Below are 15192 nucleotides of genomic sequence, written 5' to 3' on the forward strand. Positions count from 1 at the left end.
TTTCTAGCATACCTACACATTTGAATAGTATCTACACTGTGCTAGCAAGACATGATCAAGGCATCAAGTTCAGAGCTTGGCCCGCCCCGTTTCGATCTGCAACCAGCTCTCTTTGTTCAACGGCTCATACCGCGGCTGATTCTGTTTGCGGTTGGTCGAGCTCGTCTTCGATAGGTTCAAGTTGAGCCAATACAGCGAATCGGTCTTCCCTTCCTCATTACTGTCAGGCCTGGCCTCAGGATCCCAGCTGCGCTTGATCAGTGTGCCCTTGGCTTGCTTGAAGGTCACGCCGGTTGCAATTCTGTATGAGCAAAGTCGCGGTTAGCGGAATACGGAGTCCCGGTTACCCTCCCCCCGTTGTTTTGGTTGGGAGAGCAGTAGGAGCAGGGGGACGTACTTATCGATGATCCGGACGAGCCGAGGAAGAGCATACGAAGGGATACCTTTCTTTTTCAGCTCGGAGTACAGATTAGCCATGAATTCTTTTTCGGTCTGTGGCGTCCGCGTTTCAAGCACGATTCCTGCGGCACCAGCTTGGCCGTCGTAGCTATAAGAAAGTAAAGCGTTAGTCATTGTGGAGTCCGGAAGCTGGAAATCCGGGAGCTTGACATACTTGGCCAGCCGTACACCATATACAATCGCGTCTTGCACGTTTGGAATCTTGCAGATATGAGACTGGACCTCTCCAGCGGACACGTTTTCACCTTTCCATCGGAACGTCTCGCCAACGCGATCTCGGAACCGAACCCAGCCGTCCTTGTCGCGGACCAAGAGGTCACCCGTTCTCTGGAACAGGTCTCCCTTCTGAAATACGTCACGCAGGAGCTTCTTCTCCGTGGCTTCGGAGTTGTTCAGATACTCTGTCAAAAGGGCACGGTTCCGAACCCGCCCGATTGCTTCACCTTCCTCGCCCGTCTTTGCCAGAACACAGAAACCGGTCTTGGGATCACGGTATGGCGCCTCGGTTTCTGGATCGTATTTGACGATGAATGTGTCATCCTCGAAGTACCGACGCAGTGGGCCGTTGAAACCCACGCAGCCAACGCCAAAGGATCCGCCAAAAGGATTATCGAAGCGAGCCACGCCTTCGGTGGAGCGATAAATCTCGCGGATTTCCGGGACATTGAAGCGCTCGCTGAAGCGCTCCCAGACATCACCACGCAGGCCGTTTCCATAAGCAACAATGCATTTGTGATCTGTATCATACGGAGTAGGTGGTGTGGCCAGGAGGTAGCGGCAAAGCTCTCCGATATAGAGGATCCTTGTGGCTTTGCAGTCGTGCACATCCTTCCAGAACTGGGAAGCGGAAAATTTGCGACGAAGGCAGAGCGTTGCTCCGTTGCCGACGCAATAAGACAAGCCAGCAAAGAATGCTGTTCCATGGAAAAGGGGCAGGGCGGAGTAGATACGGAGGGGAAAGTATTTCTTTGGATTCCGCACATCGCCCGGATGAGGGTTGGATGTGGTCATGATTAGGCTATTACGGACGCCGCATGCTTTCGGGTTGCCGGTAGTGCCAGAGGTATAGATCAGGACGGCAAGGTCGACGGGCTTCCGTTCTGCAGGCGAGATTGCTGTCACGGATGACTCCGGGATGCCCCGCAAGGTATTCTCATCAACGTATTCAACGCCCGATGCTTCAACGGGAGTTTTGTCGAACGAGGAGATGTTCAAGACTGTCTTTGGAAGGTCACATGCGGCAAACTTGACCAGATCAGGAGTCGTGATGATCCATTTGGCTGTCGATACATTCAAACAGTGCTTAAATGTTTCATCTGAGGGGATCTTCATCAGCAATTCAATCCAAGAGAAGCAACACAGCACACGCACCCCGAAGATTTGTGTTGATCAGAGCTGCGACAACTCCGAGCTTTGAAAGTGCATAAACAGTGATCACCATCTCTGGAGAGTTCGTCGTGAAGACGGCAACGAAGTCTCCCGCGCGAATTCCACGGTCATGGAGGTGCGCGGCGAATCGATCCGCCACTGTATGCGTGCATTAGCATCCTCGTTTGCACCCTTGGATGAATACAGTCAGCAACGTACACGCCTTCAGCTGTCTGTAGCTCCACGTCTTATTCTCGAACCATAACGCATCTCGATCACCCCAACCGTTTACATCGACCACTCTCTCCAGCATTTTGTAGAGCGTACAAGAGTCGCCGAGTTGAGCGTATCGTTGCTGTAGGATCCGACCAAATAATTTGTCATCTCTCAAGCTCGATATATCAGTCGAGATGCCAAACTTCGCATCTAGATAAGCAATTGTTGCAGCAGTGAGAGCTGCAGCAGAGCCCAAAGCTTTGGGAGAAGCGCCGGCCACGCTGGCGGCGACTTGAGAGAGCAATGTCATGGCGGCGATTGACTACAAAGGCAGATGATCTCTAAGCAACGAGACGATCAAATGTCAGGAATCCTGCATGAACGGTGCAGACACTTGAAATCTGTAGGCAATTGTTGACGACGGAGACATACTCTGTATACTCGCTGCGGTCGACCAGCCAAAAAAGAAAAAGCCCCGTCTCAATGAAATGCTCGGAACGAAGAATCAGCTTCTATGCCGAGCCGCGGCTCTGGATTCAGCTTCCTAAAATCCATCGATTGGGTCGATTATCGTCCACGATGGCATATCCAGCTTCTCTGTTTCTAGTTTTCTACGCAGCAATAAGATCTTTGCCCTGGCGGGAGGCCCCGTCTCTCCACATCGAACTTGGACAGTTTGGGAAACTTGGAAAGATTGAGTGGGGCCGTCTCGGACGGGATTTGGTACAATGTTGTTACCGTATCGTATTCCCGAAACACAGCGGAAAACGCTTTGTGCATTGAGCCGAGGCCCGAGCATTACTTGTATGATACTGCCCTGGCAACCCATGCAGTTGGTCATGATAGATTAGCTCTCCATAAAGACAGAACATGCACTGCTCCCTTGGAGTCGGTAGCAGATGTATTACTGATTTTGAATTGGGCAACGAAGTCTTTCGATCACCGGATTGTACGAGTACTTAACACTGTTAGCTGCAGTGGCAACATTCAGCCCTCCCTCGATCCCCAACTACTTCAACAATGTCGAACGCTCAACAGCGCCTGGCAGCTATTGCGAACCACATCGCCCCAAGTGGCGACTCGCCTGCAAAGAAGAGGCTGCTAGAGAAAAATCCCGACGATGTGGTCAGTAGAAATCGAGAATTGCGCACTGTGATTTGGCTTCCTGACGAGCTTGTTCATAGGTCATCACTCTCGCAGTGCGAACGCCTCTCACGAAGGCGTGGAAAGGTGGCCTGAAAGATACCAAGCTGGACGATCTGCTCATTTCGCTTCTCACGGTACAGGAACTCCATGAGTGATGGAGCAACAGATCATTTCTGACATATATTATAGACCGTCCGGGAAAAATCAAAGCTCGACCCCAAACTCGTCGAAGATGTCTGTCTCGGCAACGTTCTGCATCCCTCTGCCACATATATGATCCGCTCCGCGGTACTGGCTGCCGGGTTCCCAGAGACAACAGCGGCTTCCGTCGTCAATCGGTTTTGCTCCTCTGGCCTGCTAGCCATTCAGCAAATCGCCAACCAGATCCATGCCGGATCGATTGATATTGGTATCGCGGTCGGGGCTGAAAGCATGAGCACGAACTCCGACAACGGCGCACCGGAGTTCTCTGAAAAGATTCTGAATCATCCCCTCGCCTCACAGAATTTGCAGCCAATGGGACAAACTTCTGAGAATGTTGCGGCCCAATTCAATATCTCTCGCGCTGCACATGATAAGTTTGCGGAGTCGAGTTTCCAGAAGGCAGAACGGGCACAAAAGGAAGGGTGGTTCAAAGACGAAATCGTCCCCGTTGAGACCGTGGTCATTGACCCCAAGACTAAGGAGAAGAAGCGCATCGTCGTTGACCACGATGATGGCATCCGCTACGGAACCACAGTGGAGACCCTTTCTAAGATTCGCTCTGCGTTCCCACAGTGGCCACCCAGTCATACGACGGGCGGGAATGCCTCTCAGATCACCGATGGTGCTGCGGCGTTGGTTCTGATGAGACGCTCTCGTGCTCAGGAGCTTGGGCAGCCGATTCTCGGCAAGTTCGTGGGCGCCACAGTTGTCGGTCTCGAGCCAAGGATCATGGGCATTGGCCCAACCTATGCGATTCCGAAGATTCTGGCCAAGACTGGGTTGACAAAGGAGGAGGTTGATATCTTCGAAATCAACGAAGCTTTTGCCTCGATGGTAACAATTCTACTCGAATCTACGTTGAGCTTGATAGCTGACATGGGTTTCTTCAGGGTGTCTACTGCGTTGAGAAGCTGGGGCTGCCGCCTGAGAAAGTCAATCCTCGTGGAGGTGCCATGTGAGTGTCTTGTCCATGAAACCTAGAAGCTTTCGGACTGACAGATGCAAGTGCATTTGGCCATCCTCTTGGCTGTACCGGTGCCCGGCAGGTCGTCACCGCTCTGTCTGAGTTGCGGAGACAAAATAAGCGTATTGCTGTGACATCAATGTGTGTTGGGACTGTACGTGAACTCTGAATGGAACGCTCTTTCCTAGAAGTGGAATGCTAACGGTTTCATTTAGGGCATGGGCATGGCTGGTGTGTTTGTATCGGAACATTAGGTGCATGCACTGTGGGCAAGCTAGGATCGCATTGTACTGTTTCCCCGAGATCCTTTATATATACAATGCAGGACGACCATTGAAAAGCCCCGGCAAGCCAGAGGTCGAATTGGCAATAACAGATGCTGGACCAGTCACTAACTAAGTGAACATTTTCGATATCGGCCGCAGGCAACTTTCTAAGCAAAACAGGATAGAGCTGATTTATCTCCCCTCAGTGAAGAGTGTAAACCAGACGAGACTGATATTCACTTTGCGCTGCATACCGCCAGGTGTATAAATCATTTCCTCAACCGTATTGCAAGTCATCTGATAAACATTGTCTCAAGAATGATGACATTTGGGCTATGCGAACACAATACACCATACATGTACATCATATGTGTCTTGACCAAAACGACATTACACACAACTCCGAACCATGCAATGCCAAACGGTACCCAAGGACCAGATAACAAATCAAGAGGTTCATTCCCAGCACTTGATTCAAGAAGATTCCTCCCCGTCTGCGTCACCCTTTTTCTTACTCTTTTTCCTCTCCTTTTCCTTTTTCTTCTCCTTCTTTTTCTTCTTTTCTGACTGCTCAGTACCTTCCTCGTCTCGCTTGCGCTTCTGACTCTTCTTATCCTTCTTTTCATCGGCAACGGGCTCCTCTGGGGGAATGAAATCCTTCTCGCGTTCCTTGAGCTTCTCTTCTCGCTTCTCCTGTTGCTTTTGTCTCTTTTCCTCCAATCGAGCGCGCTCCTTGGCTTGTTTCGACAAGAAGTATTCGCCAGATTCGAGCTCCTTGTCGACTTTGCTCGGTTCTGGAGGTGGAGGGAATGGCGTGTACACCTTCTTCGATTTGTCGTTGACCTTCCTCGGTACCCGCCGTTTCGACAGGGTGCGCTTCTTAAACTGTGGTAGGAATCGATCCCAGCTTTCATGGGCCAAATTCGGGTCCTTGGCCAGTTCACGCTTGATCATCAGCTCCTTGACATGGTAGACCGGATGGATGTTGTGCATGCAGTCCTCTACGACGCGTCGCACTTCTTTCAAGCCCTTGTAGGACCCCATCACCGCCACAGTATTCCCTTGTACGAGGATGTATGTCCCTGTCAACAGTTCAAGGGCCTTAAGGGTAGACCCTTGCGGCCCCAGAATGCGTTGCCTTCGTTTGACGAACCGCTCTTTGTTCCGAACCAGGTTTCGGATCTTGATAATGTCGCACGCCATGCCATCTTCAAGGATTTTGAGTGCCTATTATCACAAAAATCGAATGATCAGCAAATTGTCTTTTTCGACGTATCACGGATCGTCGCACCTGTTGTGCCGGGACACTTCGCGCGAGCAGTTTTATCAAATCTCGTGCTTTTAGAATCGCCGCAGGATCGTATGTCTTCCGGGTCGTTTTCACTGTCATACAACCCTCCACTAAATCGAGAGTGCAAGCTATCCCATGCTTATCGAGAGCTCGCGTGATCATCGGCCATGCTTCCTTGAGATAGACTTCTCTGTACTTTGGAAACAACGTCGCAAAGGAGGATTCCTCGGCAAATGTGCCGCCTTTATTGTCTTCTGGTTTGAACTCTGGGATCTAGTATTCCGTCAGAGGCATGCCAACGGCAGTTTTCTAACTGTGCAAAAGTAGCTTACCTGCCATTTATCAATGTCATCAGTGTCCCACGGTTTGTCCTTCTTGTGTGTCGACGGCATGATGGAAATCTGCGTCTGATTAACAAAGCCGAATTGACGAGACAGCCATGCAATCCGTTCTTGAAAGCCGAGTACGGAGTATTGCTCGCGGTGGAATGAATGCAAATCTAATCAACCATTCAACTTTTGCTGTTGGCCTGAGGCCTCATAGTATTACATAAGCAGAAAGGAAGAATCGCGAGTGGGTGCGGCTTAAATAGGTACAGTATTCGCGGCTTTGTCAGATGAAGTCCCACACCGGGCACACTCACTCGTCACTAGCGCATAACTAATGGTTACTTAAAATGGATAACCCCGCGGCTAGCGCTAATCTTGGCGGCTTCTTATGCTGATGTCAATCCATCAAGGACACTAGCCCAGCAGGGCTAGACGGGGTTGTCCTTGATGTTTACCTTTATCCCAAAGAAGTTGACCGTCAAGTGACTCAAGCCTCGAAGGGCTGAGAAATCGACGGCCCTGTCGCTTGCCTCAGCCTGAGATCTCAAGTCTCCGTATGGGAGAGACAAATCGGACAGCTCCGACTCAAGAGTACTACTCGTACTTACGGTTGCTGGTGAGGACTAGGGTCGCGGGCAATCGGGTCATTGAGGGATGCTCGGCAGCTGAGTGAACGTGATGGAATGTATGGAGAAACCTGCGAGGTACTCCGTACATGGACAGTGACCTGCCTTTATGCCTCAGTACTGAAGACTTGGTCACAAATGAATCTGGAGATAGGTAGTAAACCATTGCACTCTACTCCGTAGGCTACTCATGTTGATTGCTGGCTGCTCCTGGTCCTCAGTCCGAGGCACAATAAGGATGTTCGTCTACGGAGTACTAGGAGTCGTTTTGCCACACACACCTAGTACGTTCTAGGTAAATTACTCGATCAGCCATCGATAGTTGAGCCGAGAGTTCGTACATGTTTCATTGTTCCTCCATTCTAGACTACAAATGAAGGTCTGCAATGATCTAATAACGGAAATTTCTGACCAAAGAACCAACGTGAGTGCGAGAAGGTGAACGAGCATCACGGTTTCTTCCCAATGCTCACGTACCTAACCAAACCGTGTTAGTGGCGATGATCATCATTTGTAACCCCTGATCACAGATCGGCAGCACTAACAAAGGCAGATACGGTTTCAATCTATGATCTTCTGCTTCCTGACGAGCTCGAGTAATCAATTCATCGAACTCCTCGTCCCGCATACCCAACCGCCGAGTCATGGGATAGAGAGCGAGCGATTCCAGAAAGCTGTGGACATTCTTCTTGTTGGCGGCCCCGATTTCGCGCATACGTGGGTCTAATTCAACTACAGCGTGAGTTCTGAATCCCATGGTTGAATGATGAATCGAATACGGAAGATCAGACATAACCTACCAGTGGGCCAATCAGACAAGGGGAGTTGGATCATCTTGCTCTCGACTTCGGTCAGACCGGCAGCGGCGAGCATATTTCCCAGTCTCGAAGCCACTCGCAAGTCCTTCAGATCCTCGAGTGCTCTTCGATATCGATCGCTCCACTGACGTAAGGCATGTTCATCGGTCAACGAGCCATTGTCGGATTGAATATTATAAGATATCTCAACCATCTGAACCCAACCGCCTCGTTTTGTCACCCTATTTCATCATGCCAGGTCAGCGGGTACCACCATAGTGTGCAGGACAGTCAACAATGGTCGTACCGCACCAAATCCCTGACGTATGAGGTCCATCGGGCCCTGTTGATCCCCGAAGCGACAAGCCTAGAGTGAACAAGGTCAAAATGTCCAGAAGGGAATGTGAAGCTGCGGTTCAGGTCATCAACCTGAAGTTCCAAGCTTGGCGATCAGCGCTCAATCATCACAATCAAATAGTAACTTCCACTGTGCACTGATGATGTCGTTCCCTTCGACATCGACGTCACGCTTGAACATGGTTTATCCACCGACAGAATCAGAGATTGCAGCGGCTTACCTGTAACCACAGATTCTCGGGCGTATCCAGTGGTTGCATATGAGGGGATATATCCACACCAATCACCTACATCCAATCCACAAATACATCAGCAACTTAGAAGGCGATGCATGGCGTAGGACTCACCTGGCAGTCAGGAAACTGTTCCGCGACTTCAACCGCCCAAGCACCAGCACCATAGCCACAGTCCAAGATTCTTTGTGGTTCTTGAATCGGCGGAAAGATGAGGCGGGTATCAAAAACGAGATCAAAGACTCGCTGTTGATGCTCGAGCCGGTCTACTTCCTCCTGATCAAATGGTGAGGCTACACAGGTCAAGAGATGGGGATCCATCGCCTACCTACATCATCGACAGGACCGAAATATATATTGTGGTCCACAGCATATCGTTGAAACTCGCGGTCGCGAATAATGACGATCTCTTCAAACCTGCTGTCCAGCGCAGTGGTTCCAGCCTCCGGATGTCTGTAAGTGCCGTCAGTCTTTCTATCCACTCATCCAAAAGGCATAGGAAGTGATGCAGTACGCCATCTTCGCTTCTCTCAAGCGTCTCTAGTCTGTTGAGGACCCAAGCCAGTGCGGATCGTGACAATCTAAGTATTTCCTGTTTCTTTTATACTAAGCCAGGTATCAAGTGGTGGATGCCGTGGGCATGTGTTACAGATTACTTGCAAACAACAAACAATGACTGCTGACGGAATCAGATCCGATAATCAGACCTCGACAACCCGGAGAAAGTATACGGGGACTTGCGACATCCATCGTGCGGCTCTATCATGTTCATATGTTGCCGATGGATCGTTGTGGGTGACACGAACCACTGGATCGGGTACAGCGGGCTTACGGTTTGTATCTGGCCTGGAGAAGGCCAACAAGCGAACGTGGGGATGCCGATAGGCTCTCGATGCAATTCTATCAGTCCCAGTCGTGCCCGCATGAGAAGACAGTTCGATCGTGTGTTATATTGGTGGGTGGCCAAGTTGAATGACGGCAGGATTCTGCTCCGTTACGATATGGGAAATGGGTTGGATTGACGAGAAAAAAATTATCGCCCTATTGGTCCCCGAGACACCGAGAATGTCAGCTCTCAACACGTATAAGCCAATATCACGGCCTTACAAAAGTAGCCACAGGAGTCGGGGACAAAACTTCGTCGGGTTCGCGGCTTTCCAGTTGTTACACCATCTTACAAGGCAGGGCTAATCCGGATGTCTTACTTTCAGCGCCGGGATAGTACTCGATGAACAGGAACAAAGCATAATATACTAGGTACGCTGTCGAGACGAATGTATATGTTTAGGTACGTCTGCTAACTATCACCGTCGTCATTAGGTCCCAGTACTATTGTTGGGTGGCCCCAGACTCATAATCTGGTGGCATTTGCAATCATCCGTACGGCAACGGACATGACTGTCATTCTGACTTTCTGAGAGACTCAAACGTCATTTGGACTGTTATTCGGTTCTTTTTCAGACTCGCTCCACTAGTCCGACGGTGCTGGCGAATAGTACGCCTGCCCGAGACTGCGCCGCTGCGGCGCCTAGTGCCAGCCTGTTGGTAGTAACATTCTCCAGAGGGTCCACGTTTTGGTGTCGAGTCGTTAGTTTCACGGCGCCAAACCAAAGGCTGCCAGAGTCGCAGTCAGACAGCCAAAATGCCGGACCTTCCCCCGTTCTTCAATGCTTCCTTCATCCGGGACAGCGAATCGCTTTTCCGTGGTGGCCGTCACAGGCGCTCCTCCTCGGGGCGATGACTGAATTCTGAATAGGCGCCTCCCGAGTCCCGAGTCAAGCATCGGTCGTTTGCAACCGCCCAATGGAACGACGCTTGTGGCGTCCTTCTATGCCGCCCCGTTTAGTCGTCCTTGGCTTCATCGGTTGCTAGAATTTTCTTCTTGGGATGCGGGTTCGCGGCATCTGGACTATTACCGCAAATTTAGAACTATCGTCGTGGGTATGCACGCATCCCAACTCGGAGATTAGAGTCCGATTATGGACCAGGGTGTGTTTACTCAGTGAACACCAGCTTTCAAGAGTGGAACAAATCCAGAGAGCATGATGGAGAGGCACGGGTGTCAAGTCCTGGATAGAAATGATGGATTTGCTGCGTGACTAAATGACAACCACTGCATATTCATTCACCCAAGAAGATTTTCCCGCTGCTCCGAGCCGATCAGCCGAGGGATCAATCCAGAACTGCATATCAATGACCCCGTCCGATCAGTACAGCGTACTACGTAGGATGTTTGGAGTGGGCAAAGTTAGGTTAGAACCTTTGGTGGTAAGTTGTAACATTGATTAGAAGGACTCTATGACGTTCCAGGGAAGGCTCCCGAAAACGATGCCAGTCTGTTGGGACTCGGTCACTTTGGCGGCGGGCCACGAAGTGACTGACCGGAGATCAGTCATATCCTCTCCACAAGCCACCTTCGCTTCGTTTACTGTACTAGGAGTCTCGGAGTACATACAATGAGCCATCGTCTCATCGTGACATGGGAGGACTCCACGAAGGAAAAAGGATCCAAACCGAAGCATCCCAAAGAGCCCGTGAGACGCCGTGGAGAATCATCATGCACCAATTGGGTGAGACGTGCGATGTTTGGGAATGATTAACCAAAAGTCAAAGACGGGTGTTCTGCGTCGGAAATAATAACCTAATATTCCCGCTGGGATGGCGCACCATTGCATAGTGTCCGCGGGTGCCAACCATTGATGGCGCCAACAATCAACATCACCGCACACAAGTTAGGAAAAACGCTCTTTGGCTTCCTGCATGCAATGAGCGGCACGCCCTCGGACATCCAGACTGGCGGGTCGCTCCGACCCGGTAGCGTTCTCGTTTAGGAGATCGGTCTTTTGGTTCGCACAAACCCTAATCCGAACCCAGAGGCATGGGTCGCCTTTTTTTTTTTTTTTTTTTTTTTTTTTTTTTTATTTATTATTTTTTCTCTCCTTTGAAATCGACTCTTCACGAGAACCTGTGGTAGCCTTCAGTATCACCGACGACCAAACGCTAAATGTTCCTCGAGAATGGCTACTATGCCTCTTTAACTTCTAAATTCCTGAACAAAGTGTAGCTTTTGATCTGCACAATGGGCATCATTAGCGCCTCGAGAGATCTTGTCATTTATAAGCAGACTAGCGGTGATTATGATTTGATTTTGTTAGTAGGCAGTGCACTACTGATTGGGCTCATTGAATGAGGCCGGAATCGGTGGAGACGACCCTAGCTAACGACCAGACTACTGTACGAGATTTCGTGTAGACCGTCTGGTCTGCCCCACGATGTCGCTGTCTGCAGCACGGAAGTGCAGAACATTACAGTAGCCTACATGTATTATCTTTTCTCAACTCTGATACTTGCAGGATGAATCGGCTTATCCGCGATTCGATAGAGTCTCTAGCGTTACAGATTTTTGGAGATGATTGATTCGTAGACCGACTGTGCACCAATGAATCTCGAATCAAGAACCTGTCGAGAGGGAGCGACTCGGAATTATCACCTGGACAGGCACTGACAGAGACCATAATCACACACATAGCCAACTTGATACACCTGTAGTAGTCTACGCCGCTACGCGTCGGCAATCACCAGAGCCCCGAGATTCAAGACACACTGCGGTTGGCGCGGTGAGAGGCGGGTAAAGAAATGGCAATCATCATTCCATGCAGCGATCCCACGCCTGGCACGCCGTTATCAAGTAACCCCGCTGACGTCACAGCCCTGCGAAGATTCGGCATGTGACTGACCGCCATCAGGAGGATCAGTTGGTCTGAAGTCTGTCTGCCCAATCAAACATGTTCTCGCCGTTTCGAAGAAGTGGGATGTTAGTTCGGGAGAAAGTTCAATAACCTAATGCTCTCCTTCGCAGGCCTCTCATCATCGTTGTTTGCGGCTAAGCGACTCGGTTGCTTCGACTTTCTTGAAATGCGGATCAGGTTGCCTAATCGTTCTTGACAACTCTCATCTTGCATTGTGTCCTTATGGTACCGTACATTCAGTTTTATAGGACGGCAGCTGAGTATTGTAGTGAAGGTGTCCTTGAACAGCGCTTTCATGTAAATACCTAGACGAGAGATATGGAGTTCGTGGTCCATGCTCAGCTCGAGTCCGGACCCCGGAGGATAGTAGGTACGAGCCTGACTCGGCTTCTTGAATCGAGATCATAACTCACGGCAGTCGACAATGCAGAACATGATTGGAGGTAGCTATACTCAGCAGGAATACGTGGACTTCAGCATGTAATTCAGTTCTCTTCTTGTTCGCCATGGAATTTTGCTAGTACTGACGAAGTCAGTCGCGCTTCGAGATTGTTCGCACCGTAACCGCGGCTGCGAACGTAAGGCTGGCTGACAAAATTCGTTTCTGTTCAGTCATCGGAGACTCGAACCAGGCACAAACCTTTCTTTCTTGCTTCGAAACAATCGGTCGAATAAGTACTAGTATCATGAGCAGAAGCGCTGTACGGTAGTAAAGTCTACTCTGTACAGAGTACTCCATAGGTAGTCCGTAGGACTAATCCGGGATCACGTGTACCTATAATCTTGGCTTACATCACGTGAGTGACGTGACCTGAGATCAATCGAGAACCACTGATTGGCTGCCGAGGCCGTCGTCGCGACATCGCCTCAACAGCTCACTTCCGCTACTTGAGTAACTCGACAAACCCGGCTTCACGTCATCTATTGTACACTTTCTGAGTGACCACAGCGAGAGGACGCTCGACCGGGGTCCTCGAGCAGACGGGAAACCTAACCATATTACCCCATTATCACCAACAACGTCGCCCATCATGAAGCTGCTTTCTGTGATTGCTCTTCTTGCCATCGCTTCCCCGCTGGGCGTATCCGCTGCGTCTCTGCAACTCTTCCCCCAGGCCCCAGTTGATATTTCCGCCACCTATCCTGTGAGCGGTGATAACCCGCTGGAATTCTGCAGTGACCCCTCAAACAACATTCTCGAGATTCTCAATGTGGATCTAAGTCCCAATCCTCCTCAACCGTATGTGACTAGCCCAACATGATGATGAGAATCTCGAAGCTCACGCTGAATCTTGCAGTGGCCAAACTCTCAGTATCAATGCTGAGGGTATCCTGCACGAGACCGTTGAGAGGGGCGCCAAAGTCTTGCTCCAAGTCAGCTACGGCCTGATTCGCCTGATTAGCCAGGAGGTCGATCTGTGTGATCAACTCGAGACCAACGTTGATATTAGCTGCCCGCTGGAGAAAGGAAAGCTTACTTTCACGAAACAAGTCGATCTTCCCAAGGAGATCCCTCCGGTAAGAACCCTCTAAACTTTCGCTCTCAAGCAGCGCGAGGAGAGAAGACTGACATGGAATTCGGATAGGGTAAATACTCGGTCATTGCCGATGCGTACACCAAGGACAAACAGCCCATCACTTGCCTGCAGGCAAAGAATATTGTATTCCATTGAACGAAGTTTGTTCTCGGTGATAATACCCCGTTCTCGACTTGACAAGCTCTTGCACGACGTTTGTTGTTCATGGGTCATGTGTTCATGATGATCAGGTTGTCGTATGTATGCCCTTTCCGATGCTCGGTTTGCCCACGTGCTTTCGTCTTCTTCAATGGTGTTCCAGTCGTTTATGAGGTTCGGGGTTTGTTCTTGTTTTGCAGCCGACATCATTTATGCCACTAGCAATGCATAGTTTCCTCCCTATTAATCTTGTGATTCGGTAGATAAATTCGTCTTGTTGAATCAATGAACATGTCCACTTATGAACTGAATAATATTGACCGCATTTTACATCTCTACCAAGTGTGCTCCGTATTGCATATATTATCGGAGTCTTGTGAAGACACTTCATGCATTGTAGATATGTCTCATGAATCAATGCGCATCAAGTGAACTCGCAAGTCTAAGAGCCACCGTGAACTCTCAATCCCCGTCATAACAGAGCGTTCGCATAGCTGACCGCGTTGCCAGGAAGTCGCAACTAGCAGCATAGCATACCAAGGGTATATGCCCGACATCAACACCGCTCACTGATAATATTACTCTCCGAATAGTTTCCTCACTCGCCGCAACACACTATCCTTTTCTGGGTCGTAAGGATGGTCCTTGCTTGGTATTTCAAGGATGGCTGGGAATGCTTCTGTGAAGCCATCGACGAGTGGTCTGATTCTCTCTGCGATCTGCCCAAGGCACCAGGACGTCAGTACTCCAACCAAACCAAAATGGCACTATCTTTTACGTACATGTTGATTGATCAGAAGCACGCCGATATCTTTTCGCTCTCGAGTGAAGTTGTGGAATGCCCGTTCGATGGTCGAAGTCTCCGTCTTGGAATCGACGACGAGGAAGTTGCGTTGAGAATCCGGGGGATCGGTAACATGCTGTTGATCGTTTTAGTCACGGTGACGATTTCTTCTTGATCGACAGAGTGGAAGAACGTACGCCGATGCCTGCGAGCAGAAGTCCGGTGACAGAGCTGCGTTGGGAAATTAGAATTTCCTGCAACGGAACAACGCGCAGTCGATTGCGAGGGCGAACGTACTCTTCATCACCGATGACGGCAAGGAATTGCCGGTCCTATGTTGAACGCTTGATTAGCTGCTGGCACATCAAAGCGGACGCTCCTTCACTTCGCGTACCTTGTAGATGGCCTGCGAGGCCATTGCGCCGAGATTCAAGTCGGTGCTTGCTTGACTCGAGGATCAGACCTGCAAGAACCAAGAGCGGTACCTGTACAGAAGTCACCTTGCCCGCATGGACGGAGTGCTCCGTACGTAGATCTTACAAGCTTCTGACATACGTGGAGCTTCAAGGTGGAGCAATCATGTCTCGATTTGGCCGCGAGGCTTGAAAGATTACAAAATCAATACAGACGGAGAACCCCGTAAATTACAACTAGTTCGTCAGCCAAGCCTCAGCGTCTCACGCTCTCTAGTCGCGTTCTGTCCATGTTTACTTCCAGACGGAGTACA

General features: G+C 50.1%; 7 protein-coding genes across 7 annotated transcripts; 2 read left to right on the plus strand and 5 right to left on the minus strand.

The window, feature by feature from the left end:
* Positions 1 to 69: 69 nt before the first annotated feature.
* Positions 70 to 2353, minus strand: VTN31DRAFT_3049 (uncharacterized protein; the record flags this gene model as incomplete). The annotated part of the gene is made up of 5 exons (XM_069403285.1): positions 70 to 301; positions 398 to 547; positions 614 to 1775; positions 1831 to 1986; positions 2047 to 2353. 5 exons carry the CDS (start codon positions 2351 to 2353, stop codon positions 70 to 72), a joined length of 2007 nt encoding a protein of 668 aa, XP_069262482.1.
* Positions 2354 to 2365: 12 nt separating this feature from the next.
* VTN31DRAFT_3050 (uncharacterized protein) lies at positions 2366 to 2823 on the minus strand (the record flags this gene model as incomplete). Its single annotated transcript, XM_069403287.1, has 3 exons — positions 2366 to 2384; positions 2476 to 2555; positions 2659 to 2823. 3 exons carry the CDS (start codon positions 2821 to 2823, stop codon positions 2366 to 2368), a joined length of 264 nt encoding a protein of 87 aa, XP_069262483.1.
* Positions 2824 to 3063: 240 nt separating this feature from the next.
* Positions 3064 to 4611, plus strand: VTN31DRAFT_3051 (uncharacterized protein; the record flags this gene model as incomplete). The annotated part of the gene is made up of 6 exons (XM_069403288.1): positions 3064 to 3168; positions 3228 to 3323; positions 3379 to 4227; positions 4284 to 4348; positions 4400 to 4511; positions 4573 to 4611. 6 exons carry the CDS (start codon positions 3064 to 3066, stop codon positions 4609 to 4611), a joined length of 1266 nt encoding a protein of 421 aa, XP_069262484.1.
* A 486-nt stretch (positions 4612 to 5097) lies between these two features.
* VTN31DRAFT_3052 (uncharacterized protein) lies at positions 5098 to 6306 on the minus strand (the record flags this gene model as incomplete). The annotated part of the gene is made up of 3 exons (XM_069403289.1): positions 5098 to 5850; positions 5915 to 6187; positions 6247 to 6306. 3 exons carry the CDS (start codon positions 6304 to 6306, stop codon positions 5098 to 5100), a joined length of 1086 nt encoding a protein of 361 aa, XP_069262485.1.
* A 1012-nt stretch (positions 6307 to 7318) lies between these two features.
* VTN31DRAFT_3053 (uncharacterized protein) lies at positions 7319 to 8775 on the minus strand (the record flags this gene model as incomplete). Its single annotated transcript, XM_069403290.1, has 8 exons — positions 7319 to 7346; positions 7415 to 7592; positions 7670 to 7908; positions 7974 to 8095; positions 8245 to 8310; positions 8371 to 8532; positions 8589 to 8709; positions 8771 to 8775. The coding sequence occupies 8 exons, from the start codon at positions 8773 to 8775 to the stop codon at positions 7319 to 7321; spliced, it is 921 nt and encodes a 306-aa protein (XP_069262486.1).
* Positions 8776 to 13036: 4261 nt separating this feature from the next.
* On the plus strand, positions 13037 to 13678 carry VTN31DRAFT_3054 (uncharacterized protein; the record flags this gene model as incomplete). The annotated part of the gene is made up of 3 exons (XM_069403291.1): positions 13037 to 13245; positions 13304 to 13523; positions 13592 to 13678. 3 exons carry the CDS (start codon positions 13037 to 13039, stop codon positions 13676 to 13678), a joined length of 516 nt encoding a protein of 171 aa, XP_069262487.1.
* Positions 13679 to 14259: 581 nt separating this feature from the next.
* VTN31DRAFT_3055 (uncharacterized protein) lies at positions 14260 to 14883 on the minus strand (the record flags this gene model as incomplete). The annotated part of the gene is made up of 5 exons (XM_069403292.1): positions 14260 to 14400; positions 14464 to 14601; positions 14663 to 14696; positions 14763 to 14797; positions 14860 to 14883. 5 exons carry the CDS (start codon positions 14881 to 14883, stop codon positions 14260 to 14262), a joined length of 372 nt encoding a protein of 123 aa, XP_069262488.1.
* Between the last annotated feature and the right edge of the window lie 309 nt (positions 14884 to 15192).

This window comes from Thermomyces dupontii (assembly GCF_041956625.1).
Source record: "Thermomyces dupontii strain NRRL 2155 unplaced genomic scaffold VTN31scaffold_2, whole genome shotgun sequence".
NCBI classification, from domain to species: domain Eukaryota; kingdom Fungi; phylum Ascomycota; class Eurotiomycetes; order Eurotiales; family Trichocomaceae; genus Thermomyces; species Thermomyces dupontii.